The sequence below is a fragment of the Corapipo altera genome, unplaced genomic scaffold (assembly GCF_003945725.1).
Source record: "Corapipo altera isolate COAL_440 unplaced genomic scaffold, ASM394572v1 22, whole genome shotgun sequence".
In the NCBI taxonomy this organism is placed as follows: domain Eukaryota; kingdom Metazoa; phylum Chordata; class Aves; order Passeriformes; family Pipridae; genus Corapipo; species Corapipo altera.
Window position 1 is genome coordinate 4,625,934 of NW_020884886.1, and position 27,877 is coordinate 4,653,810.

General features: G+C 37.3%; 1 protein-coding gene across 1 annotated transcript; it reads right to left on the reverse strand.

Moving 5' to 3' along the window:
• On the reverse strand, positions 1-27,249 carry CLNK (cytokine dependent hematopoietic cell linker). Its single transcript, XM_027642890.1, has 15 exons — positions 27,243-27,249; positions 24,707-24,866; positions 22,894-22,970; positions 22,545-22,590; positions 20,517-20,545; positions 20,155-20,174; positions 18,631-18,759; positions 15,685-15,712; positions 12,608-12,626; positions 11,593-11,656; positions 10,391-10,431; positions 6,413-6,546; positions 5,990-6,067; positions 5,703-5,858; positions 1-239 (listed from the first exon to the last, which is right to left on the reverse strand). Exons 2-15 carry the CDS (start codon positions 24,849-24,851, stop codon positions 96-98), a joined length of 1,110 nt encoding a protein of 369 aa, XP_027498691.1. The 5' UTR covers positions 24,852-24,866; positions 27,243-27,249; the 3' UTR covers positions 1-95.
• Between the last annotated feature and the right edge of the window lie 628 nt (positions 27,250-27,877).

Sequence of the window (27,877 nt, forward strand, 5' to 3'; positions counted from 1 at the left end):
ATATTGTGGGGAGCTCCTCGCTCAAAAGGCTAATCTGATTTTTGAGACATTTAAATAACTGTTCCATTTACATCTGTACAAATGAATCTGTGATGTTAAGGCAGAAAACATCTGCGTGACTTGAATGGATGTGTGAGGTAGCATTGTTCTCTGTGAGTTCCTGACTGATCCTTTCCGTCAATGAGTTTTATGGGAACATGTTTGTAGAATTCAATGATCTCTTCCACAGAATTAAATTTCTGGGGGAGGAAAAAATAGTAATCAGTGACTGAAAATACAATTGCTGTATGGTTTAATCTATAACATTAAAAGACTATTAATTGACAGTATTAAAAATAGGTAGTATTTTGCATAGAATTATGATTAGATGGAAGTGATTATAAAAGGAAAAGTACCATATTTTGATCCTCTTATTTCCTTTGTGTGTCTCTGTCTTGTGTAGGAGAAAGTAGCTGGCTGCTTAGGGCAAAAAGGGAGCATATCTAAGCCCTGATAATGCAGTATCACCTATAAAAGTTTGCGATGCCAGATCTGATGACAGATGTTGAAATGACGAAATAACTATAAATCATCACTAATTTTTGCTGGCAAAAGTTGCACTTAATTAGCAGTACATGATACTTTACGCTGCAAGTTTCATTATTAAATGTAACCTTTTTCCTCCCATTCAGTTTCTTGAGAAAGTTGCTATAAAAATGTGGAACAAGGAGCATCCCAGCAGAGTAGTAGTCTTGTTCTCTTGTGCTCAAAACAAAGACAACCTCCAAGCACATTCCTAAAGTGATAAAGGTGTGATTCAAGATTGCTGCCTTGATTAAACAGCAACAAAAAGCTATCCAAGGTGTCTATCCTCATCTGTCCTAGTGAAGGCATCTTAATCGTCCCAATCCACTGGTTAGCAGCCCTTCAGTTTAAATAGTTCTCTTCCCTATGTGTAACTTCTAAGCTCTCATCACACCATGAAGCTCTCACCATATTACTGTTTTTCCTCTTGGTCTGTTCTTTGGACTCATTGGTATTAAATCACTAGAACTGCACACAGTAATGCAAGCTTACTTCGACATTAATACTTATCATGTATTTATGTAACATTTACTGTGAGTGTGAACCTTCATTGTACATCTGGTGGTATCTTGTCATAGCTTCTCTCATCCCCACCTGTTTCACGCCTAGATTATAACAACAGAATCTGATTAAATATGTGATTTGGTGAAACTGTTTCTGTATTAAGATGAAAGCCATTGTGCTAATTTTTTTAGTTTTGTTTTGATAATTTTTACTTGTAAGCGTTTGTTCTACTTTGCTGTCTTGCCTTTGTTTATGTTCAAAGTCCCTGTTGCTACTGAAAATCCAGGCAAAAACTGTGGCTTTTTGTTTGTATTTCATACCATAACAAAGTAACCCTTACTTTTTTTATTCTAAACATTTTGTGAGCACCAATTCTTTTCCTACTTTCTAATGCTTTTTTGTTGGTTGGGAGGTTAAAAAGTCTTACTGTAATTGTTCACCTGCTTTGGAAATTTAACTAGGCTAATGTCACATTATTCATTGCTGTACCTTTAAGTTGTAGTTCTTTGGTAATGAGGAAAAATGTTTCAGATGTTACTTAGGTATTTTTTTCTATTTTATTTCATGCTCTACTCTTATTTGAATTAATGAATTCTAATATATTAAGCTCTGAGTCTCTTTATTTCTGCTAGAACATGAAGTTGACTTAGACACTATAGTGATGAGGTCTAGAATTTTATGTCCTCAGATCTTTTAATGGAACTCCCCCCTCACTTCGTTAGGTGTAAAGACTCCTAAAGACATAGAGATGAAGAAAATTCAGTACTTGATTTGTTTCGCTTCTCTGTGTGAAGAAACTCAAGCAATCTCTACTATCGTAGGAATGTCTATCTGCTGGTCTGCTGACTGTTCTGAAGAGATGGGAATAGGGTTTCAAGGTTTGCTCATGAAAGATATAGTTTTGAATTGTGTTGGGGTGGTGGCAGGACTCTCGGCTCTGTCACACATCCTGAATGAGACTGTTCATCATTGAGCTGTCATTTAAGCTGTGGACAAGATGTTTACCTTGTAAATATCTTTCTCATTTGGAAGTATTGGCTGTTTGCTGTGCTTGTTCTCCTGGCAGTAACTTTTGACATAACACTGTCAGTGGAAGGCATCATGGAAGTGCTCCCTAATCTACTCGGATGAGGCAGGCCAGTTTGATGGCTGGTGAAGGTAGGTGGAACTAATCCATTTGACTCACATGGAAATAAACTGACTGAAATGATGTAGCTGGTATGACTGATAGGTTGAAGATGAAAGTTAGCTGCAAATGGAGTGGTGAGAATGGAGAAAATATGTCTGGCCAGAACAGGGAGATCCAGAGATCTACACCAGGCCATGCACTAAGCTTCTTTGTAAAATAGGTACAGAGTTGAAGAGAAGCCTACTTCTGCCTTTGATTTTCAGTTACTGAATTGGGAGTTGAGCCTGGTGCTGCAGACATGCTAAACCCCTGTATTTTGTGTGTGGCAGATCTAGTTTTGCAAAGGAGATAAGAAAAATATTTAAATTTTGTGTCATTATCATCTTTATTTGCAAGCAAGGTTTGTATTTTTTCATCTTCAAAAAAGTTGTGCACATGAAAAGAGGCAGTATTATAGGATCTCTGGATCTTTACTAGTGAAACTGTCTGGCATAGAGAAAGGCAATATCCAAGTAAGTGGTGCTCAGGACAGCTGTTTGGAATGTAAATGCCTAAATTCTGTGTATGCCTCATTTGGGGATCTGGTCTTTATAGCTTTATGTGATTTGGCCTTTAGTAAGCTTAGTATAATATATTAAATATGTATTTAGGTGTGAACATCTGTGGCTAAATTGCTAGCAAAAGATGTACCTTCACCAAGAGAGTTAGTGGTGGATTGTTTCCCCCCCCATCCCTACTTGTATTCATTATATTAGAATTTGATACTAATTTAGCTGCATGGAACTTCAGTTACTTCAAACATAAAAATCTGATCATCAGCCCCTCTTCCCCCCCTCTTCAAGGCCTTATAGGGCTACATCAGAGCTAATGATAGAAGTACTCATGAGAGTTGAATTAAATAAGTTTTAAAAAATAATTGTTAATTGAAAATCTTATTCAATGATACAATGCGTTGACAACTTGTAAACTGTATGTGAAAAATCGAAAGTTGCGGTAGTATAGGGAAAACTTTGAACAATTATATTTACATATTAAAAAATACATCTTTTTAATGGATGAAAATAGACTAATTTGAAAGTGAAAACACACTGCAGAAAATCTATTAAGACTGAACCTCTGAACAAAATCACCAACTGGGGAGAAATGTAATAGGTCTGTACCTGTTTGTTGGTGTTCAGATTTCTTTCTCTTTGGCAGGTGAAGAGGGAATATTCAGCTAATCTAGATAGAGCAGCTGGTTTGGCTGCACTGTGCTGTGCAAAATCTGGTGTAACAAAGGGTATCCCTGCTGAGGGACAATGCAGAGTGCTCTAGAAAGCATTTTAACAGGCACTGGAAAATTACAGGCAGCAATTTGCTGTAATTCACAGCCCTACAAAGTGTTTTCACCCTCCTGAGAAAAGAACCTCAGACGAGCTGCAGAAGTTGAGATGAGAGTTTTCAAGAAAGAGCATTTTTAGGGAATCCTTTGAGACTGCCTGAGATGGAAGAAGCTCTTCTGAGCAATGTTGGTGCCACTGATTGTTCATTACTACCCATGTGCCTTGTACCCAGTTCTGCTTTCACATCTTGCTGCTGAGCATAATACACAGGAGTAGGAGATTGCCATGTCTGTGATTCTTTGATACAACACTTAATTAACTGACTAGCAACACAATTCTGGAATTTTTTTTGTTGTACTTGAAGTACAGGAGGATTTCTGAGTTAAAGAGAAACAATACTTAAAAGAGAAGGCTTAAGGTAAGGTGCCGTGATCATGGATTTGACCTGGTGGAGCCAAGTCTTGATTGTTAGCTAGGTGCTTGGAAACCTTATTCTGGAATTTTTACTTTCCAATTTGACTGTTTTCATTCCAGACCCACTCTTAAGATATGTTCTGTCTGTGCAGAAGTTGGAACAAACAACAAAGACATATATTTTGGTATTTCCTGAGATGGGAAGGATTGTGTTCTCCTTCCTTTTAGTTCAGTAAAAATTGTTCATGTACTGTACAAGTAATTTTCTAGTTGCCTTAATTGTTAAAGCTGTTAACATGATGAAAATTTAGCTTTATGTCTTTATTCTGTAGTCTACCATACACGTACTACCTTATGCTGCAGTGTGCCATGTTTCAGTTGTTTCTGATCTGAGCTAGGAAGACTAAACAATGTAAGAACCGTGGAAAACTAAACTTGCTTTCTCCTAAATCATACTTAAACTCCAGGAAATCTTCTGTGAGGTGAGGTTCAGAAATGTGGTCAGTCCTTTACAGAAGACTGATGGTTACTACAGCAGCACCAGGACGATGGTACCTGCAGTACAATTCTTGATTTGTGCTACAGTTCAGCTTCCCAAAGTGTTTAAATGTGCTTGAATAATGAAGGATTTTCTCTCGCCCCTCATCATTAAACCAATGTTCCTGAAGAACAACCTTCCAGTAAACCTTGTCCCTCTTGTGAAAGCTCATAAATCCTATCCCATGTTTTCTAATAAGAATTCTAATATAAATTTTGAACCCGTCAAATGGTTGAAGTTGGCTTCGGTCACTTGTGACTTCAGTTTTTTTAAGTCTCTCTATGCAAAAGGTAAGTTTAGAGAAGTATTGACGCGCATGGAGAGGGCATAATTGAAGATTTAGCTACAGAGGCTTTGCTACTTAACCTGAGTTGGATTTGTCAGTCATTTACATAGCTGATAACACATAGGAGGTTATTGCTTTGCTTTTTTGCTCTGCAGCTGAGCATTCCTGAAGTTTTAGGATTTTTTTTTTTTTTTACGTGTATCACATTTTTATAAAAATGACTTTCAGGTTTAATATATTATTTTTTCTTTTGTTAAAGACTTGCAGATACAGTGTTATTTAACAATTTAGGTAGAATGAGAATTAGACTCCTGTCATGACTATAATTGAATTGAATTATGTAAAAAAGCATTGCTAATCTAAAGGGATTTTCTAATTGAAATTTCGTGTATCTGAAAGACTGATTGCTGGGGACCCACATGATTTAATTGCTTCTGAATATCCATGACAACTATTGTCCCATTGCCTCATTAAAAAAAAAAAATCTCCTTTTGCTGTATGAGGCACAGACAACAAGAGACATTAAACAGCAAAAGCAGCACCAGGCCATGCTGTCAGATATGTGAAGTTGTATGTATTTGAAAATGTTTGCTTATATTAGTTTAAAAATGTGCTAAAATAATATGTGTACTTGAAAAGGTAGAACTTTTCTTTCCCTTTTACTTTGCAGGTGTTACTTACAGTAGATAGAAGTATTGTAAGTACTTAGGAAAGTTTTACATTGATGTAAATCTGAATTTGAGTATGATATGTAAAATTTGGTTTTAAATTATTATGTAAGCTGCTTGAAAATTTGAGACATTTGAAATGAGAGTATTGTAAAAGAAGCTAATGAAACAGCAAGTTTGTTATGTGGGAGAGTTTGTAACTAATATTTAGTATTAAGAACTTGTGAAGTGCAACATAAAAGCTATAGACTGTAACAGCAGATGGGATTTTACTTACACTATCTCCTCTGAGCCCTGTTCCCAGTGCATATTGTTGGCTCTCTTCCAGAAAACGTACTTTAATGTTGTATACTCTTCTTCCATAATAAACAACCAGAACATATGGTTCAGCCTTTGATTTCTTTGAACAATCTCTAACCAAGAATGTCTCATCCTATATGATACAGATTTAAATTACAGATTGTATGGTTAGTTCACAACAAAAATTGTAAGCCATTATGGACGATTTACAGAAATTTTCCCCCAAGAGTTTATACCCCAGGTTTTGAGATAAATGGTACTTACAATATTTTCCTGTAGCAGTGCCTTCTCTGCTTCATGGCGATCGTATTCTCCAACGTACCATTCACATTTGTTTAAATCCTTAATTTTAAGATATCGTAATCAGTGTATAGAAATTAACAACAGCTGGCAGAAGCAAAGCCAGTGAAAACAGATGGTATCTAATCTACATTTAAAGCACATTCAGCATAGTATATAAAAGTATATGCATATATCTATATATGTATATAGATATATAGTCCTGTTAGGAAATGTTAGTCAAATTAGACATTCAAATTCTTATCTATGGTTTCAAGAGCTCATATTGGATTGTTTTGAAGAGTGCTGAATAACCACAGCTTTCAGAGGGGGTGGGGGGTGGTGTCCTATAGTGTTAATCCTGTTTCCTAAAAACTTGTGTTTTTATGAAGCAAAGCTGATCTTTACCTCTTCAGTGGGTTGGGTAAGAAATTGCATTTCCTGTTCTGCAAGTGAATGTTTTGATTTATTTTTGCATACTGTATATGGTGTCGGAGATGGTGACCTCTTCACTGTCAAGTTCTCTACATTTAGCGTGGAACCTGTAAAAGTAAATTCAGAAGGAAAAGAGTTGTATTCTTTAAATTAAACTCATAGTTTCATTTTACACAATGTTTTACTGAGTAAGTCTGAGAATAGCACTTTTAGTTTAGAAATATTGTGATATTAACCTTTAAAATTCAGAGCTGTCAGTTGGGAGTGGTCTTGCGCTAATGCAACATCAGTGATTTCAGACTTTTCTGTGATGTCCCCAGAGATTTAAGACAGTTTCCTGATGGTTTTTAATTCACTTCAATCTGCCAGTGCACAATACCAGAATAATAAACTGTTAATAAAATAGCAAATGCTAAATAAAATACTGAATGTGAGACAAGGGTAATGGTTCATTCTGTTCTGTTTTCACCTTTTGAGCCTCCTTTATTTGCTTTGGGTCCCAGTTGCTGTTATGTTGGATCATATTCTATCCCCCCATTATCCATTGCCAGCCAGCATTGTTTCTGCCGAGCTGTTGAAACCTTGACGGATTCAGAGGTTCTGCCACGTTGACAAATTTCAGTCTGCTCTGTGACTTGTTTCAATTAACAAATTCAAGACCAAGGGGTGAGGTTGCTCTTGCATTAAGATGAAGGTGATGGTCTTTGGCTGTGTGCACCTGCTCCATAGTGGGCCACTGATGGAGAGGGCTTGCATAGCTCAAAAGCCTCCTTCCAGAGCAAATGTGATTTGCTGTCTGTAGACTTAGGGCTACTGTTTAACAGGCAGACACAGTTCCCCAAGTCTCTGGGGAGCTGTACAAGCACAGGGGATGGGGCTGGCACACAAAGCACGGGGTAATATGAGAGGCTTGGGTTAACTCTGATCAGGATGCAGCAGAAACAGCCTGAGGAAAGCAAGGGCTTCCTTTCAATTTGAAGATCAAATATAGTTTGCAGGTACGTGATACGGGGAAAAATTGTAAATGGAAGATGAAAAGAATCATATCCTGCTATACAACAGAAAACATTTTTGTTTGTTTCGTGCAGTGCTGGTGGGAGAAATGACCCAGTGTCTATTGTAAGAGTAAATGAGAAGAATGTGGCTTCCATCTTTTCCTTCTGGTTACTGTCACCTGAGACAGTATTGTTTGCCAGAGCAGTATTTCATTGTGCTTTATCTGTTCAAGCTTTATCAGTTTATTCTTCTGCTCATATGTAGCATATGATAGAATATTAAATTTTACTTGGAAGACTTTCTTTTACAGAGGAGTAATAGTTTTCACTGTATTTCACTGTTCCATTCGTACATGCGCTAAGTTGTGATTTATAATAGCATTATATTTGTTTTTAAAACAACATCCACTGATAGCAGTAGTCAATGATCTTCAGGAGGCAATCAGTCTATTCAGCAATTAAATCACTGATCAAAATAAACAGTGGGACTAGACATCAACCTTTTGTTTTTGTAATCAGTTTGAGTTGTCAAAATGTGAAATATTGTTACTGTTCAACTGATTGCATCATGATTTTTACATTTTTGTTTGTATTGTATTTTTAGTGGCTATCCCCAGTTTTGTGACCTGTGCTGTGTATGTTTTAAAGATTTTTTTCTTTTTCTGCTGCATCTTAGGCTGTGGGACAAGACATGTAGAATTCTGCTGTAATGCTCATGTACTGAGTTTGGCTGGCATGGAGCTAACAACAGCTTGTGAAGAAATTGTAGAAGAATGTTTTAGATTTTTGCACAGAAAATAATTTGGTTTTAATAATAAAAGCTAAAACTTCCAGAGAGAGAAATATAAAATCATTTAGCTTGGGAAAAGACCTTTAAGGTCATCAAGTCCAACCATGAGCCTAACACTCATGTTCTTATATAGGAGGAAAAAAAGGATATTAGTATAAGTTTAATAAAATTAAGTCTTGAAATATTTTTTAATACAAATATGGACATAAAAGACAATTGTAGGATACCAGAGGGAAAGGCTACTTTTACTCTCCCTGTTGCTTCAGGAGGGCAAGGCATTGACAGAGGGAAAAAGATACTGTGCTGTTGCAGAGAGCTCCCAAAGAGCCCTGGTAGTGATGGTAGGAAATGTCTGAAGTGGCAGCAGCAAACAGAGATCTAAATGAGCTTTGTGAATTATGTAAAGAATGACTTTTAGTAAGTATCCAGAGGAGAATGTGTGCGATTGCACCCACAGCACAAGAAGGAAGCAGCTCAGTGGAGGGAGCCCACCAGAACCTGGGAGCTGGGACCTGTGAAACAGAGCTGGGGAGGTGGGCTTGTTTAGCCTGGCAGTGACCAAAGTTAAGTTGAATTCTACTTGATCTGAACAAATAATATAGTCCATATGTTCTTCCTGATGGTATTTGCTTTTACCATAAGTTCACATTATGCAGTTCATAGGTTCCTGGCACAGCTTAGAGGTTTGCTTTTTTGATAGAAAATGGTGTTTGCAGAGGCAGTTACAGGAGAGTTAAAGTATGCTATGTTATCAAGGACAGCAGGAAGTCACCAGCGTGGATGATTCTTATAGTTCCTCAGTACTGAAAGCCCCTGGGTCTTCCAAGTCATGAACTGTATTTTTGAGGAATGGAGATACAACATGAGCTAACTTGGCTGAATGACATTCAAAAAATCAGAAAGACCAAGGTCATGTTATTTCTAGGTATTCCATGTAAGGTACAGATACACCTCTTTACTAACCAATCTGTTTGTGAAAGATAAATATATGGAATTTCCTTTATAGCATTTTTTATGCTGTTCTGCAAAAAGAAATAATATTTACAAAACAGAATAGGTGTTTTCTTGTGCTTTCACAAATTCATAATCAAATTTGCCTTGCTCTTCAAAAGTATGTAAGTACATGCTGAGTTGTTTCTTTTTGTCTCTTTTGGGTTTATGAAAGTACTTTTTAAAGCAGGTGTAGGTATATTAAAAGGTAGGGATGAGCCACATAGCAATTTTGGGTTAAATACTAATGAGACCATCTTTTCCTAAAATTAGGTAGGGGGATTAGTGAATAACAGATACAATATGATATGACAGCAAAAAACTAACACAAGTGTTTGTAGAAGTATTGTCTTCAAGGTTAGAGAGATTTTGCTAATGAATCCAGTGAAACTAGTCTTGTGTGCTGGATTCACTTCTGACAGTCTTAAGAAGTCCGGGGAAAATGAGCAGAGAGACATGGCCTTGGTTCCTGGGGAAGTCATACCACAGGCAGTTTCTTGGCAGAGCACCCCAGCAATCAGTGTTAATGTTGGCTTCCAGTATGTTCCCTTAGGTAAAGCCACAGAGTCCAGGGGAAGTCCTGTTTCCAACCATAATTATTTGATAGACCTGCCTGATAATGGCACTTACTTGTCCTTACCTTTAGGAATCTGGGATAAATCTAAAGCAATTTCTTCAAAGAGTGGTTTATTTGTTTACACAAAAGCATTTACCCCATAGTAGCTGCTCTATGATGTCCCAAACATCTCTAGCTTCCATTTAGCCCAGCTGATTGCATCTCTGCCTGGAAAAGCAGAGAAGGTTGTGTTCACAGCATGCCCTTTCTCTGTGCTCCCAAGCAATTTGCACTTTCTTCCTCTCTCCATTGTCCTCCAAATCCCTCTCCTGTTCTGGGTGTGGGGGTCTGCACTGGTTTAACACTTACAGTGTAGGTTGGGCATTTCTTTGCTTGAACCAGGCAGAGGGTAATAGCAAGTAACTGCTTGTTTCTGCACTGCTGTTGACTGTGCCATTGTTTTATTTGTTGTCCGCTTCCTTTATTTAATAATCCCTTTGCACTAACTCAGTGCTTTGAAAATCCTCAGTGCAGATATACATGCATAGCAACCAAAATCTGTTTCTTAATCTTATTTCTCCACATTTAGTTTGGTTTTCAAAGCCATCACTGGTTCTTACCTGAGCTGCAATTGGTTTTAGGGCTCCATGTACGTTGAGGGCTAGGAAAAAGCATTGAATGAAGGCATCATCAGAAAACCATTTTTTTTAGTGGCAGTGTAAGAGTCAAATTAGAGGGCAATGCTGAGCTGTACTTCCCCAGAATACCCCTTCCTCTACTCATGTCAGCTTCGGACCTTCACAGGTTTTGGGTGGTAATTTTGTATTTAGTGTCTTTTGATAGATTTTGCATAATTTCACCAGCCACTTTTTGAAGTTATATACATTTTTTTTACTCTCCAGAAGTATTTGGTAAGAGTTCCACATTTTAACTGCATGTGTAGTAAAGCACAATTTGCTTTTGTTCCCTGCTAATTTCACCTGATGTTTCCAGTCCCTCTACAGGAAGACCCAGGGAACTGTTGTTCCCTGCCTGTTCTGATTTTCTAGGCCTCTGCTGAGTGCGCAGCTGGTATTTTGTTGTGCTATTAATTGGAACAGTTACACTGGGAAGAGCATCGACCAAATAACTTCATGTAACGGAGCCACTGGTACCACACCAGAAGAAACAGAATACTGAGGGTGACAAATACTGTCGCATTTACTCCAGACAATAATTTTATCTTGGAAAATGCTATCATTGTAAACAAGGCTAGATATGAGATTCTGTATTTGTCTAGGGAAGATGTCAAATCATTCATACACTTCCTATGCTGTCAGCTATGCCTTTGGTTTGTTGTTGAGTATTTTAGGAGAATATAGATTTAAAAACACATTTAGAAAAGAGATTTGTGTGGGTTATAAAAGAAAAATAGGACTAACTGTGGCAAATTTCTATGGAAGAATAATTGGCCTTTGAAAGGCCAGGTATGTATCCTTTGTAAATAAAAATAGAAAATGAGTAGGAGAGAAAATTCTGAGGCTGGAGATAGCAGAGCTTCTTTATACAGTATATTTAACACCCTATCACAGAAATAGCAACAGAAATGTAATACAGCAGCATGCTATTAAAGATAAAAATTGGCTGTGCAATTACAATAGCTTGAAAGCAATTCCTAAAGATGGTTCTTGTCATGCATCAAGGCAAAATATAATATACCACTGCATGGCATCAGAAAGTGATATCATCTTGCTGTTATTGCATAGTGAGGCATAATTTTCTAGGGCAGAATATTTAGTCCTTGAACCCTCTAGTACAAACCATGAAATTCTTATATTCCTACCTGGCTTCAGGATGATGCTGTTGTGCTTGAAAAGATACTTCAGGTTTCTTCCCCAAATTTGTAACTATTAATAAAAACGATAAGAACTTATTATTTCCTCTTAAGTGTAACTGACAGTATCTAGCAACTACTGTGAAATAAATTAACTACATTCATAAATGAGGGTGAAGCAGTTCAATAGAAAAACTGAAAAGGCTGCAATCAGCCTGGCTTGAATGAATCAGCTAATGATTTGGGTGGGAAACATTTATCCTAGTAGTGAGTGTTACATGGGGAACATTACACGGTTTGCTGATGCCAACTATGGCTGAACATAATAGTAAATAATGTAGAATGCTGAACTAGAGGTATGTGGAGGGTTCATAAATCCTTTTTATAGAACAGAATAGGCATTGAATTTATTAATGCAGTCAATACTATTTCTTGCTGAAAATCAGGAAACAGTGCCTTAATCCACAAAAGGAAATGCCAGAGGAAATGATGAACTCATTAACACGAACTGCAAACAGCATAAAAGTCACGTAACCTGTATCTACCTTCTGAGTATTTTGGAGTAATGTTTTTCATGGACCTTCATGCACGCATACATAAACACACATGCACACATGGACCTTCACAAACACAGATAAACAGCTTAAGCTGTTTAATAAAAAACCCTTTCTTTCAAAATTCTCACCCTCAAATTATGGGAGAGCAGCAAGATAGAGAAGAGTGATGTCCTCTGTGTAGATCTCTTTTGGATATTCTTCTCTTGGTTTTTTAGGCTCCAACACACTTATTTTTCCCAAAACCTTAAGGTATTTTCTTCAAACAAATGTGATACCCTGGTTCCCCACATAGCTGTAGCTAAGTCCAAGTTCCTTTTTTCTGCTGCATTTTCCACAACTGTTGAGGTCTCTCTAAATCTCTCTGTTCCCAGCAGATCTTGCTTCAGTTGGAATTTTAATGATAGACTATTTCAGTTTTGGAATATGAAAGAAAGACATCAAATTATTATTATATATTAAATACTGACCTTGCTCTCTTCCAGGTGCCTATATGAAATGATAACATAGTAAATATTTTTCTTTGGATTAGTGACTTTAATTTACCCCAATAGACCCAACTATATTTCAATTTTAAAGCAATTTATAGACATTCAGTCATTAATACCGGATCACTTTGTCAAAAACCCAGGCTGAATGCTTATGTCAGTTCACTGATGACAATGAGAACTTAATTTTTTAGAGGTGTAAGTGAAAATATTTATTGCAGTGATCACCAATTCATGATGACTATTGTACATCAGTTTAACTTACAATATGGTTTTCCTTCCTTGATCTTAATTGACTGGAGAGACACTATCCAAAGAGTAGAATCAGTAATTTCTTTTCAGACTCTGACTGTACAGTACAGACAGTACAATTATTTTTACTGTCATGGCAGATACTTCATTCAAAATCACTGTGTGGTGAGTCTTAATCCGTCATATTATTTAACATATAAGTGAATGATACACAGGTTTCTAAAGACCAGAGTTTGACTCATAAACTTTCACTCTATTTCTATATTATTTTGATTCACATGGGAATAGTAATTATTTTGTTTGTTAATTTGATACATGTAAGACTATAAAACATAAATATTTAAGAGAAGAATTGTTGACTCTGTAGATGTTGCACTTTGAGCCTTCCATATAAGTTGCTTTCCCAATAATGTTTACCCATTACTTAGGAATTCAGCTCTAGCCCAAGCTTCTGCTTAAAGCGTGGTAAACTGTGACATGAGACCTGTGGTCTCAGACCTTTGGCCAGCTGGGTATTGCAAACCTCCCAGAACATATGGTGATTTCACAGCCTCTCTGGGAAACCTGTACCAATACCCTCATATTTAATTTTTCTTGTTTCTGGTTGAAACCATCATTTCAAGATCATTGCCTCTTGTACTTGCATTGTGCATTCTGCAAAGTGCCATGCTCTACCTTCTTTATAATCATCTCTTCAGCAACTGGCTTGTTGCTGTTGGGTTCCCCGAGAGCTGCCCCCTCTCTAGGTGAAGGGAGGCCAGCCCCATCAACCTCATTTCACAGGGCAGGTGCTGCATTGGTGACCCTCTGCTGACCCTCTCCTCTCTGTCAGCTTCAGCCTTGTGCAGTACTCCAGCTGTTGTCTAGGGAGTGATGAGTAAAAGGGAATAGTCCCTTCCCTTGATCTCTTGTCTATGTTTCTGTTGATACAGCTTGATGTGTTGTTGGCCTTTGTGGCCACTAAGGACCTGCCAGTGGCTCATGCTCAGCCTTTGGTCCCCAGGTCCTTCTGAGCAGAGCTGTTTCCTAGGGGTTTATTTCATTCTGGGGCAGGATTTTGCATTTGTCCTTTCCAATTTCAAGAGGCTCCTCTGGACCCTTTTTTCCTGTAGACTGGAGTTCTGGTGAAGGGCACTCCTTCTCTCAGACCTATTGACCTGCTGTTCAGTGTCTGAAATCCTGATACAGGCCCGCTCTTCTCCTCCTGCATGTTGCATCAAAACTATTTAAATGTTCAGATCTATATGAATGGGAAATGATTAATATTTTATCTTTTCCATGCCAGGAGACACACAGTATTTTTCCTTTAAGAAGCAGCCAACCTAAGAGCCTGTTAAGAGCTGCAGTATTTGTGCAGCTGTACAGTGCCTAGACAGAAATGTTAATTAGAGGTGTAGAATATTTATTGTACTTGTGAGTGTTTTCATATTTGTAGTGAGTCAGTATCTAGGACAAGACAAAGCTTTTTGTTTCAAAATAGTATCTTTCTTGACAATAGATTAAAGTGTTAATTACAATATTTTTATCAAACCATGTTTTTGTAACTATCTTTCAAACTAAAGGAATTTCTGACCATGAGAGGAGTGAGGTTTGGGGCAGCCTCCAGGTCAGAACTGTGGAGAAGAAAAACTTAACGGATTTGAAAGTTAGAGCTAGACCAGTCTATAGATCTGTGCTACAGTCTACTGTGGTAGGAAACAGTTGGACTTAACTAGTATAGAGATTCCTTTCTTCTGTTTCTTTACAATGAGAAAAAAAATCAAAACCAATTCAGTAGGAACATGTTAGTGCAGTAAATAAAACACTCAGTAAGAAGCACAAGATGCCATAAATTATAACCTCTCTCTGAATTTTACAATCAATCTTCAACACTGCATAATTATAGGGACTGTATCTCTTAATAAGTTTTAAGGAAAACCACTTGTCATAACTAAACTCCCTTATTGCTAAACCCATTTCCTCTGCTTCACTTCCTTAGTCTGAGTAGAAAGTGAAGGAACTTGTTAAAATCTTTTTTACAGAGACAGGGATCTGAAAAAAGTAATAAAAAAAAAATCACTTGCCTTTACTAGTCTCTGTGTAAAAGTTACTGCTTTCTGCTTTATAGATGCCTATAACTGCACTCCCAGCATCGCCTCTTTGCTTCTACCCCCTAGACAGAGCCAACTGGTGCGGGGGTCACTGGAGGTGGGAGCATGTGCTGGGAGATAAGGGGTCAGCTGGATGGAAAAGGGGTCAGCTTGGAGGTGTAGAGAGGCAGGGAAGAGCCTTTCTAGCTTGTCAGAGAGGGGAACTCTGAGCCGCTGCTTCAGGAGTGCACTCACTGGGAGCAGAAATGCCTCCCTGGTGCCTGGAACCTGGCAGTGGAGCTTGGCCCTAGGGAAGGAGTGGGGGAGGAGAGGGAAAATGGAGCTGAGGGATAACAGGCATTGTTAAATCTGGATATAAAATTTGTCTCTTTTTGTTTCTCTTATTGAAAAGGGTCATCCTATTTTTGAGGTATTTATTTTACATTAGTGCTATTGCACTCCTCTAATGACCTTATAATTTCAGTCTTCTGCTTTTAAAAATCTGTGTGGAATCTATGTTTGGCTGAAGGAGAATGTCCCTCCTACTGCTCACTGTTCATAGGCATCCACAGCCTCTGGCAGTTATGAGAGATGCAACACACGTTAAAGATAGACATTTTATGATTCAAAGCTAATATAATTCTACTAGTTCTTTTACATAACATACTATTACAAGAGAGGCTGTGTAGCCATGGAATGGTTTTTATGGTCCTGATATATACAAAGATGAATACTTACTTCATTTAGTTCTTTAACAGATAAATGTCTGGGAAAAAAAGAATAATATGCAAAAAATTTAATTATAATAAAATAAATTATCATAAAATAAAAATCACTTTGAGTACTTAAATACTTTGATTACATTATCACTGAAAACTAACAACCCTTACCAAGGCAAGGGAAGGATTTTGTTGCTGCTATAGAAGTTCAGAGGCTGGTTATTTTTTTACATAAATTATTTGCAGGAGAAGGTTTTGGAGGAAGGGAATAAGAGAGAGAAATATCAGCTTTCTTAACACTCTTCATCTCATGCCAAAAGGTCTTATTACACACTTTAGAGTCAGCTATAAATGGAGGTAAGTTCCTTGAAGACTGAAGAGTTTCAAAAATGAAACACAGAGGCAGAATGGAAAGTGTAGAAGGAAGGAGGTGAAAACCAGGGGAAGAGAAATGGAGAATGTTCTTCATGGTCCTGAATCAAGTAATTGTTTAGGTATTTTTCTGCCTTCTCCTGATGTGGCTGATCAACAGGAGTATCATCCTTTCTTGGGAAGGAAATATTCTCCTTCCAAAAATGGACAAGTATTGATTCTGACATCTTTTGTTAGATGTTTTGGTTATGGTGAACACTCATGCTTTTTAACATCACGTATCTCATAATAAAAGAGACAGAGGACTAGATTTTACGAGTTATTTAGCAACATAAGAGGTGGATAAGCATCTAGTAGTTTTTGAAAAGCCCTGGGATTTAGGCCCTATTTAGCCTATCTCCTGAACTGAGAAAATATGACAGTGAGTTATTCTGCTAAATCAATCAGAGGGAACACAGAAGGAAGATCTGGTAAAGAAAACCGTGAGAGCTATTTTTCAACTGTGAAAAGGGGTCTCTTCATCATGTCTGTGCAGAAAATATCAGTCAGTATGGAGGGATAGAGAGGCAAGAAGTTTGGGAATGATCTGTTCAGGCAAAGTTTCAGGAAGGCTAGGGGAAAGGAGAGGAACTGTTTTGCATTTGGATAGTTGCTTTTATGTTAGCTTCTGCAATTTGTTAGCTTGGTCTCCAGGGCCATTATTCATGTGTGAAAGCCCATATTCAGGGCACTGGGTGCATGGTAAAGTTTAGTAGTATTAAAGGTGTGTTTGCAGGGCTGGCCCCTGCCTTGAACAGACATGCCACTTGCATGGCCTGCTTACCACAGGCATGTAAAAGTTTAAATCACACCAAAGCTTCTAGGTACATTCCAGGATCCTGCACATACCTATTTTTTAATGAAGCTATTTATAGCGTGTATAAATAATGATGTGTTAAATTTTAGAAGTCCTCCAAATCTTGTTGAAAAACAGAACTTGCACTCCCAAATCACATCTGTGGTTTGACAGCTTTGCTTACAGCCTGGTAGATACCGGCTGTAGCATTGAACTCCTTCACACTGCAGCTCATGTGTATGTTTTCTCCTTACAAAGGTGTAACTGGACTGAAGTTGGTGGACAAATATTTTGAGTGAAGTGATCGTGCAGGAAATTTGTCAACTGCCTTCCCCAGATCATGTGTGGTCTTATGCTGTGCCACTCCTTTCTTACTCATATGATTAAAACCCCTACTACAATAGACATGACATGTATTTATATTACAGAATTTGGCTTTATAATAGGACCTTTCAAATCCAAGTGCTCTGCATACTGATGTCTGCTGACAACATAGGTTATAACATTTCTCACAAAGCTTTCGATCTGTGTGCTGCTTTACCGAGGGGGGGATCAGTCATGGGATTTGGAACTTTGCAGCTCCATGTCAGATCTTGCATTGAATATGAAGCTACTTCACGTTAATAAAATGTCTCAGCAACCAACAGCTTTTGGAACCTAATCAATGAAAAAACTTAGGCACCATTCGGGAAAAAACCCACTCCAAGAACGATACTTAGAGCTCACTCATTAAGTACATGCTTAACTTAAAGCAAAAGACTATTTCCTTGGTTTGTAAGCTTATTTTCCCTCCAAGGGATTTGTAGTCACCTCTGTAAAATGAAGCAAAATTCTATCCTGATGAAATAAAATTGAAATCATTTAAGGAAGGATGGACAGGATTGACACAGCTTCTGGCTGCAATAGGTTTTTGTCAGGATTCATTTGAGCATTATACCCTGTGGACCCTGGAATTGTGTCATTCCTCTTCCCACCACGTGTCTGAGCACCATCGCCTGTTAAGAACGTGCATTTTGGTCATGGTGCAAGACCACATACACACCTGGTTACATGACAGTGAGCAGCGTATGTACGCGCTCATCCGACCAGGTACAAGTTGTGTGAAAAGAGCAACCAGACTCATAACCTGACATATGCATATGCTTGGTCATACAGCTGGACACAAGCAGCTTGTTCTTCAGGACTTGGCAGAACTCATCGTCTCTGCCACGTCAGGATCCTGAATGACCATGGGCATTGTATGACAGGAGTGCAAGACACAGAGGGCAAGAAATGAATCATAGTCTGAATTTGTTGGCTTCATGGGCTGAAGCCAGATTTTGCCTACAGAGAAGTAATTTGTTTTGCTGAATGTCACATCCTTGGGAAGTGGAACGTATTCCTATATCTCTGATGTAGTCAGTGTATTTCCCCATCTCTTGATTCACCAACTGTGCTAAATAAGTAGAATTTTTCTGCTTAAAAGTGGTTGCAAGACCTGTAAATGTTATTAAGAAAGAATAGGACAAACCTTAAACAAAGTATTCTTGAAAGTTCTGCCTACTTTTCTACCCCTTCTTTACTGTTATTTTGTCAGTTTCTTTCTTAAAAAAATGCCAGTGTCACATTACACTAAATACCACTTCTCTCAATTATTCACAGCTGTCTAAAGAATAATTTCTTAAGTAAAAGCAGAGGTGCAATGGAAGTAAAGTCTTGCGGTTTGACCAGGGAGAGTGTTTTGAATCTTAGGGAGCGAGGATGAGGAATGCACCGTACCTTGAGACTTTTGCTGATATTGGAAAGGTGGGAGCTTGGCTGAGCGTGTTCCTCTTGTGAAAGAACTGGCTGCTTATCCTTGGCTCTGGAGGAAGTGGCTGATACTGCTTTGGCAGTGTGTTTGGAGGTCTAGAGAAGTCAAAGGAGAATTTGAAGAACTATTATGGAATAGAGGAGGTGGAGGGACTGCGTTGTAAGTGCAAGCTCTAGAAGTAAGAGACTAGAATTTTCTGAGAGCATTTCAGTGTATTTTGCTGTGCCAAGCTCAGATCCAGGAGCTCCTTAGGGCCCTTCAATAGCAATAGTAATATTGGATAATATTCTGCATTTGCAAGACATTACTGTACTGTGTTATGTGCCATTTAATACCGCTTTTGTGTGCCTCATCAGCATGTGCCAATCACATACAGCTTTCCAGTGTGGCTATTTCTGGGTGGGTAGGCCTGTGTATATGGTCTAGCCAGGGAACACACTGCAGCTTCAGACAGAGAGGACAAAATGCTCTTCATCCCATAAAACTCACAGGTAACATGGGTCTAGTGTTTTCTGCTGGATGAGGGCACACACTGCCCATGCTCTGAGACCAGGCAGTCACAGCCCAACTCTGGCTGGAAGCTGTAGCACAAAGAGACTGGCTGGATAAAACTGGAGGTGCATCCATGGTGCCTGTCAGAACTGCCCTTCAGTTGTGGGCTCCTGGGGAGGGACTGGCCACCATAATACAAAAAGAAATAAACAGTGAAATTTTGTAGAATAATGGATTGAGAATGTTCTTATTTTTTGACTTTTATAATTTTGAGTTTATGAAGCTACACTACCCTTTTATGCTATTTCACATTTTTAAAGTAAAATCTGAACATGTAGTGCTAATCATATTTTAAAATTCTTTATACATTTTGGGGCAGTCAGTGTAGGCATGGAGGAATAAGCTTGTAAGTCCTAGATGACCTTTTGGAAGGATATTTTAATTGTAGCAGTTATTTTTTGAAGTTGAAAAGATCAGGAAGCAATTAATTTTTTCTTTGTGGGCATATCATAGTAAAATATATTTGTGGAATAGAGCTTGGTCCACCTTCTGTGGGAGTAAGTGGAAATATTCCAGTTGATTTCTATGGATGTGATTTAGATTTGCAGCAAAAAATATTGGCAGAATGATTTAAGAGGGAATGAAGTCAATATTATCACAGTGAACAGAACCCAAGGCACCAATCAAATTGATGGAAGATTTTTTTTCCCCAGCAATTTATATGTCGGTTGAACCAGATTGAAGATTTCTAGGTTTTTGACTTGTCTGTAGGCAGAGCCAAATTGATTATGAAAATGCAGGCCTGAGATCCTCCTTACAAACACTTACAGCTCATGTTTTGTTCTCCCTAATTTCACATCAGAACCTGTAAGAGTCCAAAAAGTACCAGGCAGTAAAAGAATGCTGGCTCACTTCCAGTCACCTAATTATCATGGGCAGTACCCTTGGCACCGAGTTCCCCAGGGACCGCAGGTAGGAAATCTCTTATGTGATCTTACCGTGGGGGAGGCACAGGTTCCTGGAAAAGAGGAAACAAAAATCCCTGTAAACTTTTTTCCTTGGTTGACTAGAGAGAAATGTGAAGAAGTTAGATTAAGTAGACATGCCCGTGTCAAGAGTCAAGGGGTTTGTGTGCTCTACAGCACAAAATATCATGCTTTAGCATACCATTTTAAAATCACTGAGGAATAAAAGACATTTACATAAACCCTGAATACAAGTGAGTGAGATAATGTAGGATGGCAGATTTGAGTTCTCTTATCCACTAGTTACTGCCAGCAAAATGGCAGCCTGCTTTTAAAAATCTATTAAATGGCAAAATGACCTATAAAAATTTTAATCGATGAGAGATTCTGCTTACCTGGTCTCCCTGTATTTTCATTCTTCCTCCTAAAAATAATTATTAATAATTGTTAGTAGGGCGCTACTCACATAATTCACAAATTAAGTTTTAGCTTTATTCTGTTATTGTTATTATTACTAGCAGTCCAGTCCCATTCCTTGCACTCCCCCAGCTCTACCTCTAGAACTCTTTGCTCTGGCTTTCAGAATGAAATATTTATTCAGGTATTGTAAATTTAATTATTGTTTAATTATTGTTCAGAGACTTTATATGCTTATCAGATTTGGGATGCATAAATATTCTCCTAAGTTTTACTTGCTGAAATCCTAACTAATGTAAAGGAGATGCAATATATCTCAAGCTCTCCTTTAAGGAAACCATAACGATTTGGTCTAACTAAAATAATGGTACCTTAAGTGTTTAACAATTCTAGAAAATACTGACAAAAATTCTTCTGTGCTGTTTATGCCATCTTGTGGCAAGGCCTCTTAATAGCACTGGGCATGAGAATAAACATTAAGATGTATTTATTAACAGTGTAGTCATTATCTAAAAATAATAGCGTCCTCTATAAGCACTATCGCTCAGGATGTATTGAAAATACTTATAAGTTGCATTCTCAAACTACAGAGTTTGATTTGTGTGCCTGCACTGGCTTTGGTTCATCTTCACATCAGCACACATCACATGGAGGCAGACAAGCATGTAAATCCTGGTGGAATTCAAAGCTTTAGATAAACTGGCAAACTGTCCTTGTTTACTGATTTCTGCAGATTTTGAAGCTGGCTTACTGGCATTTATCTTATTTCAGATGTTTTTTAATCTACATCAAGATTTGCACACAAGAGTCAATCTAATCTTTAATTTTCAAACTTTGTAGTGTTTACTTTCTCATAATCTGTAGGAATTATTTGGATCTATGTTTTGCATTATAGTATGAAATAGAAGGGAAAAAAAAGCAAATTCTGTTTTATATGGAAATCTTTGAGTTATTTTTCTGGCTGATCAATTGCAATACTTACTTTCTAAAAATCAGCTGTTGAAGCAAACACAGAAAGGATCATATTTTCTTGGCGTGGCAGTTGCAGTCCTTTTGACAATATTTAGCTTATGGCTCAAAGGTTTGAAAATGGTAAGAGAAAAAAATATTTCTTTTCAAAGCTAATCAGATATTTAATCCTTCAGTGGTTGACTTCATGATGTACTGCTACATCAAAGTATATGAAATATAAAAAAGTGTATAGAAACTACTTTAAAAATAATGTTATGATTGGGTAAAACCATCAATTAGAGTATTTAATATTTGGACACTTTAGTAGACTCTTGAAGAATAAGATAGCAATCTGCCTCTGATTTCAGCACAAGAAACAAAACAGGACAAACAAAAATTAAAGGTACATTTGATTTTGAAGAAAATTTGCAGTTAAAGGTAAAGCAGCAGAGAAAAAATATGTTCTAGGTGATGTGGCACACAATTAACATATTCTTAGTAGGTGAACACTGTCAGACAGCCTTTGTAAATAACTACCCTAGGATGTAAACCTAGTAGGAATTGCTAAAGTTGATATTGCTATTTGAAAATTGTTATTAGGTTATCCTTTACAATATATTCATATGAAATGTCTGAGAAACATAGGGAATGAAAAAACTTGAGATCATGAGAAGGTGAAGTAAAGCTTAGCAGGGATTTTGCAGCCTTTGGTGGAAGAATTCGGGAGACATAGGCTTTCCCCGGTCCCCTTATGTCCTTATAATACAGGAAAAGGAAAATCTGATTTTTAAATTGATTGGCTGCTTTTTCCTACCCCTTGAGGAACAGGGAGCTCCTGAGATAAAACATATCTCCTTCTGTAAATAATTATTTTGATGTTAGATAGTTGAAACAGTATTGCAAAATTTACAGTATGATTATTTGGAAAAGCAGCTGCTGTTCTGAAAACCCTGTCTATTCTATCATCTGCAGTCTCTTCCTGTGTACAAAAGATAAATATGGAAGTAACAATTTCTATTTCTATTTGCAGAAATGGGTAGATTTTTTTATTTTACCTCTAACACTTGGCACTCTCTGCCCCTCCGGAACAGATGTGTGAATCTGTTAATAAAACAAAATAAAGATGTGTTGTTAGTCATCATCTTGAAACTCTGTCTAGTAGAGGGGTTGCTGCTCCTGACTGGGATGCCTCTAATACTTTAGAGGATCCCTGCAGCCAACAAGTGAAGTCAGTGGTGAAGGCATCAGTGCAAAGTGAAACAGAAATGGCTCACAGGAATGTGTGTGCCCTTGTATGAGTGAATTTTATATGGCTAAGACTTTAAATAGACTGTACTTAACTTTAGAGAATATTAAAGAAGAGGGGAAATCTGTTTGTGAATAAGGTTTAGTATCTATACTTACAGTTGAGTATTGAGGGGGGTGAGATGGGTTCTCGCTCATTGGGGAAGTGGAACCTGAAGGCCTTAAACAACGTTTATCTGTAAAAGAGGAAGAAAAATCAAGCCTGAGTAATTCAGTACTATGAGGTTTTAAGATGAAGAGGTTTAATGTTCAAAATATGCTTTTCAGATCAGGTCTTGCCATTTTTATAACATTTTAAATTTTCCTTTTCAAAATGTAAATGTCATTTTAGCAGCTGTATTAGGACATAAGCATGACCCTCATAAGAGCTTCATGCTTAACCTCCTCACTGTGGTTAAAAAAAAAGCCTTCATAAGGCAGTACACAGTTAAGGCAGACATTTAACCTTAACTGTGATTAGATTACTGAATTTGTTTTTCATTTGAATCTTTGTTCTTGGCAACGCTGTTATTTTGTTCGGATTTTGTGAGGGTTGTAGGGGTTTTACTCTCTAGAGAGCTTTTTAAGTTTCTCTTTAGCTTTTAATAAATACTAGATCCCTGGCTGTCTAAACGAAATGCACAGGTTGTATGCTAGCATGTGTTTTTTAGTCGTTAATTTTATATCTCAAGGGCACTGGTATTTATCTAGGAAAGATGGCAAAAATGTTAGCACTGAGTTTTACCCTTTTGAAATATATTTTCAGACCTTTCCTCACTCTTTTATCTTGCCACATTATAGTTACTGGGCACAACATACAGGAAAAAAGCAGCTTTTTATTTAATGTGTATTTGAATTCACAAAACAAAAATTACATTTTTTGGGTATTTCAGGACAGTCTTACATAAACAACATAAGATGTTGACTGCTGACTGAAAGTTTTTACTACTAACTAAGACAAAAACAGTATTTGGAATTCAGATTTCCAAATAAAATGAGCAAATTAGTCTTTGGAACATAATATAGGATACCTGGATGTTCAGACTGATTGTGATCTGCTCACACACTGGTAAATTTACTCACTTTAAAAGCCATCTATTTGTTTAGACATCAAACAAACTCCCACAAAGAATCAGTAGATAAATCTTTGCTGACTTTGATGTGAACTGGAGCAAGCTTTCATAATATATTGATCCTGTATTTTCAGATATCTTTGGTTTGTGTTTTCTATTCTTCCTCATGTAGGATTTCCCTCTAGTTTTTTAATGATTTAAAACCTCCAGAGATTGTTTGTAATGGCTTTGAGCAATGGATAGCTATGATGATATTTCACATCCATAAACAGAATATTAATTGGCTCTGTATGTCAGGGCATTTAAATTTGTTTGGGCATTTTAGTAAACCAAAAGGGGATTAATGAAACTATCTTACAAGGTTAAGAATGCCTGAGAAATACACACAAAGCAATTGCTTATTACAGTTACTGAAAGCAGCAGAGAACACCTTTAAAAGGGTACATTTCTTCATCTGCAAATTATCATCTGGAGGGAAGTTTCATGTGTTCTTTAATATGTTTTCCATCTTAAAAATTTCTAGGCTTAAATAGCAGTGAGCTTTTCTGAAACAGTTGTGAGTTTTATCAGTCAGGTTTTTTGCACGTTCAAGGTGGAATGGGATAATAGAGTTTCTCCCATAAGGGTAATATTAAAATTAAAAAAAAAAGTGTGTAATTATTAATTTAACATAATCTAATGGAAATAAGGGTAACTTTTGAATTTGAAGATGCAGACAAAACTCTTCTCTATTTCTGCCTACCAGTGTTATATTTGAGTTGAACCATTTCATTCTAAAAGATATCCACACTGAAAACCCTTAGTCTGTAGTGCTCCTGTATATGTCTAGGCTTTTCTCACTTTCCACAGACAGAAGTTACCTGCATATTCAGATTCTTGTAGAGGTTTGGCAGGAAGAATTCTTAAAGTATGGATGGCCTGCAGAGTGGAAGAACTTATGGTCTCGTAATCATCCTCTTCCTCGGATAACTTGGGGGAAGACTGTAAGTCAACCCTTCCCTTCATTGTCAAATATTTGCTCTGGACAGAAGAAGAGATATACAGATAATATAATTAAGGTCAAGATTAATTTCAGATTTGGAAATATCTGATTACCATAACTAGATGTTTTGGTACACAGGAAATTTTCTGATGGAAATTGAAGGGTTGTAAAGTAGTTGAGCAAGTGCTTTGAGTACCTAAATTTTTTTAATTTAGATTGATAAAATAGCCATTTGGGAGGCAGTTTAGATGTCTCTCTGAATTTTGCCTGTCTGATCTTGAAAATATAATGATAGTGTTTAATTTTATGATAATTTGAAACTGTGTCTTCCATTATAGTAATATCCATGTGGTATTTTTATTGTACTGACTGTTTACATATGTTACTTGCAAGAATATATTAACTAGCTCATCACAAATGTGACACTTAAAAATAAAAACATGCAGTGTTTTGGGGAATTTGTGCTAGCAAATGTGCGGTCAAAGTGAATGCGATAGCAAGTATGTATTGAAGAGTGAAATCCATAGAATATGACGCTGAGAGTGACTCAGGATGTCCCTGCATGTGTCTATACACTTGAACTAGGTTTGTCCAAGATTATTTTCTGGAATCCTGCTCTACCCTTCATACTCACTGTTTACATGCTGGAACACAATTACTGGCTTCCTTCAGCGCAGAGCTGAGACTGCTGCCAAGTGAACTCAGCTGAGGGTACCCTGAGTCTTTATAAGTCGTATTTTGCTACCATCAATATAGGTACATCATGCACTTGGATCTTCCCTGATGGTTTTTTAATTCTCTTCTTGAACTTACTAACAATGGGGAATCAATAGCTTCCTGAGATGTCTTCTTCTGCTAGTTAGCTGCTCTTTCAGTTCATGCTTTTTCTCTTGAGTGCTAAAATTTAAACCAGTTTGTTTTACCCTCAAAGAACACTAAAAAAAAATTGATTACTATCCATTTTATTTCAATCTTTTTCATGCTAATGCCTATAATTATATTTCCTTTTAGTCTTCTCACTAAGCAAATATGCTTCTTGAAACCTTTCCTGAGTTGTCAACCAATTTAAGAGATTTTGAACCTCATCAGGAAAGTGTTACTTTCCTGATTGTACACATCTCTCTCCAGCTTGTACACATCTTTGTTACAACATCAGTCAGACCTCCAAGAAGTGTTCTTGACAGTACATTGCAGGATTTTTGTAGCAGCACATAAAAAATACCACCACACCCTTGAGAGACCCCTGCAGGGTATCTGGCTTTTCAGGCACTTCTCTGCACAACTCTCTAGTTCAGTAGCAGACTACTGTCGGCTAGGCTGAGGGTGACTATTTTTTTCAATCAATTGTGCAAACACTTCATGCGTTTTCATCTAGACCAGGTTTCCAGGTATCTACTTGTGAGACTGTCTTCTGGGAAATGTCAGAGACCTGACAAAAACCAAGATATATCACATCTACTATTTTCTTTCTCGCTACTGTGGTCATATTTCTGCTGAGAAGGAAATTACTTTTGGTTTGAGGAGTTGATGAGATGTTCTTCATGTTCACATTAGCAATTATTTTACATGATCAGACCTATTATTTCCAAAAGATGCTTTCAGATTGACTTTGTTTAATAGTCTCTACAGGCTTTCTCATAAGAAATTGATGTTACCACTGTTCTTTTTCAGTACTTTAGGAACTCAGGACTCCTTGGAGAGTTCCCAAAGATAATCAATTAATGTCTCATAAATTTCTTCAAATAATTCCTTAACTGCCTTAGCATAAGTAAATATTCTCCTGACTGTTCTTTCCCTGTTCTGCTCTGTGCTATTACTCCCTTCTGTTTGATATTAATTCCATATACCATCTTATTATTATTAATCTTTCAGTGAGATCTAAAGCAGTCAAAGTATTGATTCCATCAACCTTCTTTAGTCAACGTTTACTTGTCCATCTTGCTTATTAAGCATAGACCTGTGCTTTATTTTCGTCTTTCTGTGATTTAAAAGGTGTTTACACTCTTATACGTCTGAACTGAAGCTCAAAACGAGCTTTCAGATAAGAATGGGAAGACATTGAAGTGTGTACTGTGACTTTTAGGCTTTCATCTGCATCAGTTACATATTAAACCTTGAAGTTTATGACTTATATACTTGTTCAACTTCACTCCTGTTATTTTCACATGATCTTATGTAAAGGTGTATTTTAGATTCAGCCCAAAAATGGAGAACTGACTAGTGAGTGAGTCACTTCTCCAATCTAGCTCATACATATGTCAAAATACTCATGCTTTATTTTGCATTAGCAAACAGTGACAATTGCATTTTCCATTACTAGCATTATAGCCAAGACAAGATTAACACATGCCAGGAAATGTTTTACAATTACAATTACAAAAGTAAAATTTTAGGAAGAACAGTGTGGTACTTACAGAATGATAGGTGTTATCAGGAATAGTTCTTCTGGTTTCTGTATGAAATGGAGAAGAACTGTCAGCAGGTCTCATTCTGTAGAAAATGATACACTAACTAATAATTTATCTAACAGAATAAAAATCTGCCAACTGCACAGTATTTTAGAGATACTGAAACAAAGGAGATTAAGCAAATCCACCCGTGAGTTTGTTGACCTATACAATGCTTGAGGAAGTAGCTGTGTGGAAATGAAATTCACAACCATAAGCACGCCTAAGCCTGCCTACCAGGAACACCCAAAAAAGGATGTGCTTGAACTCCTCTCTTTCTCCTGAGTTTTGCTACTTGGTGCAGAACTGTGAGAGCTCACCATGGTGAGATTGGGGATCCTGATCTGGAAATCCCTTTGTGAATACAAATGTGTGTTGTTCCCTTAGCAGCAGAAGAAAACCCCAAAACTGAGAACACTCCAGCTATCAGGCTATAAACTCTTGTCAGTGGTGTCCGTCTGCCCACAAAGTTGTCTCATGTTACAGCCAGGAGAGCACAAGGGCCAAAGAGCTGGCGAACAGGAGAGTGAATTCACTTCAGAAGAGACTCCCAAGTTCTGCACTTAACCTGATTTACACATTTAATCCAGTGACTATTTAAT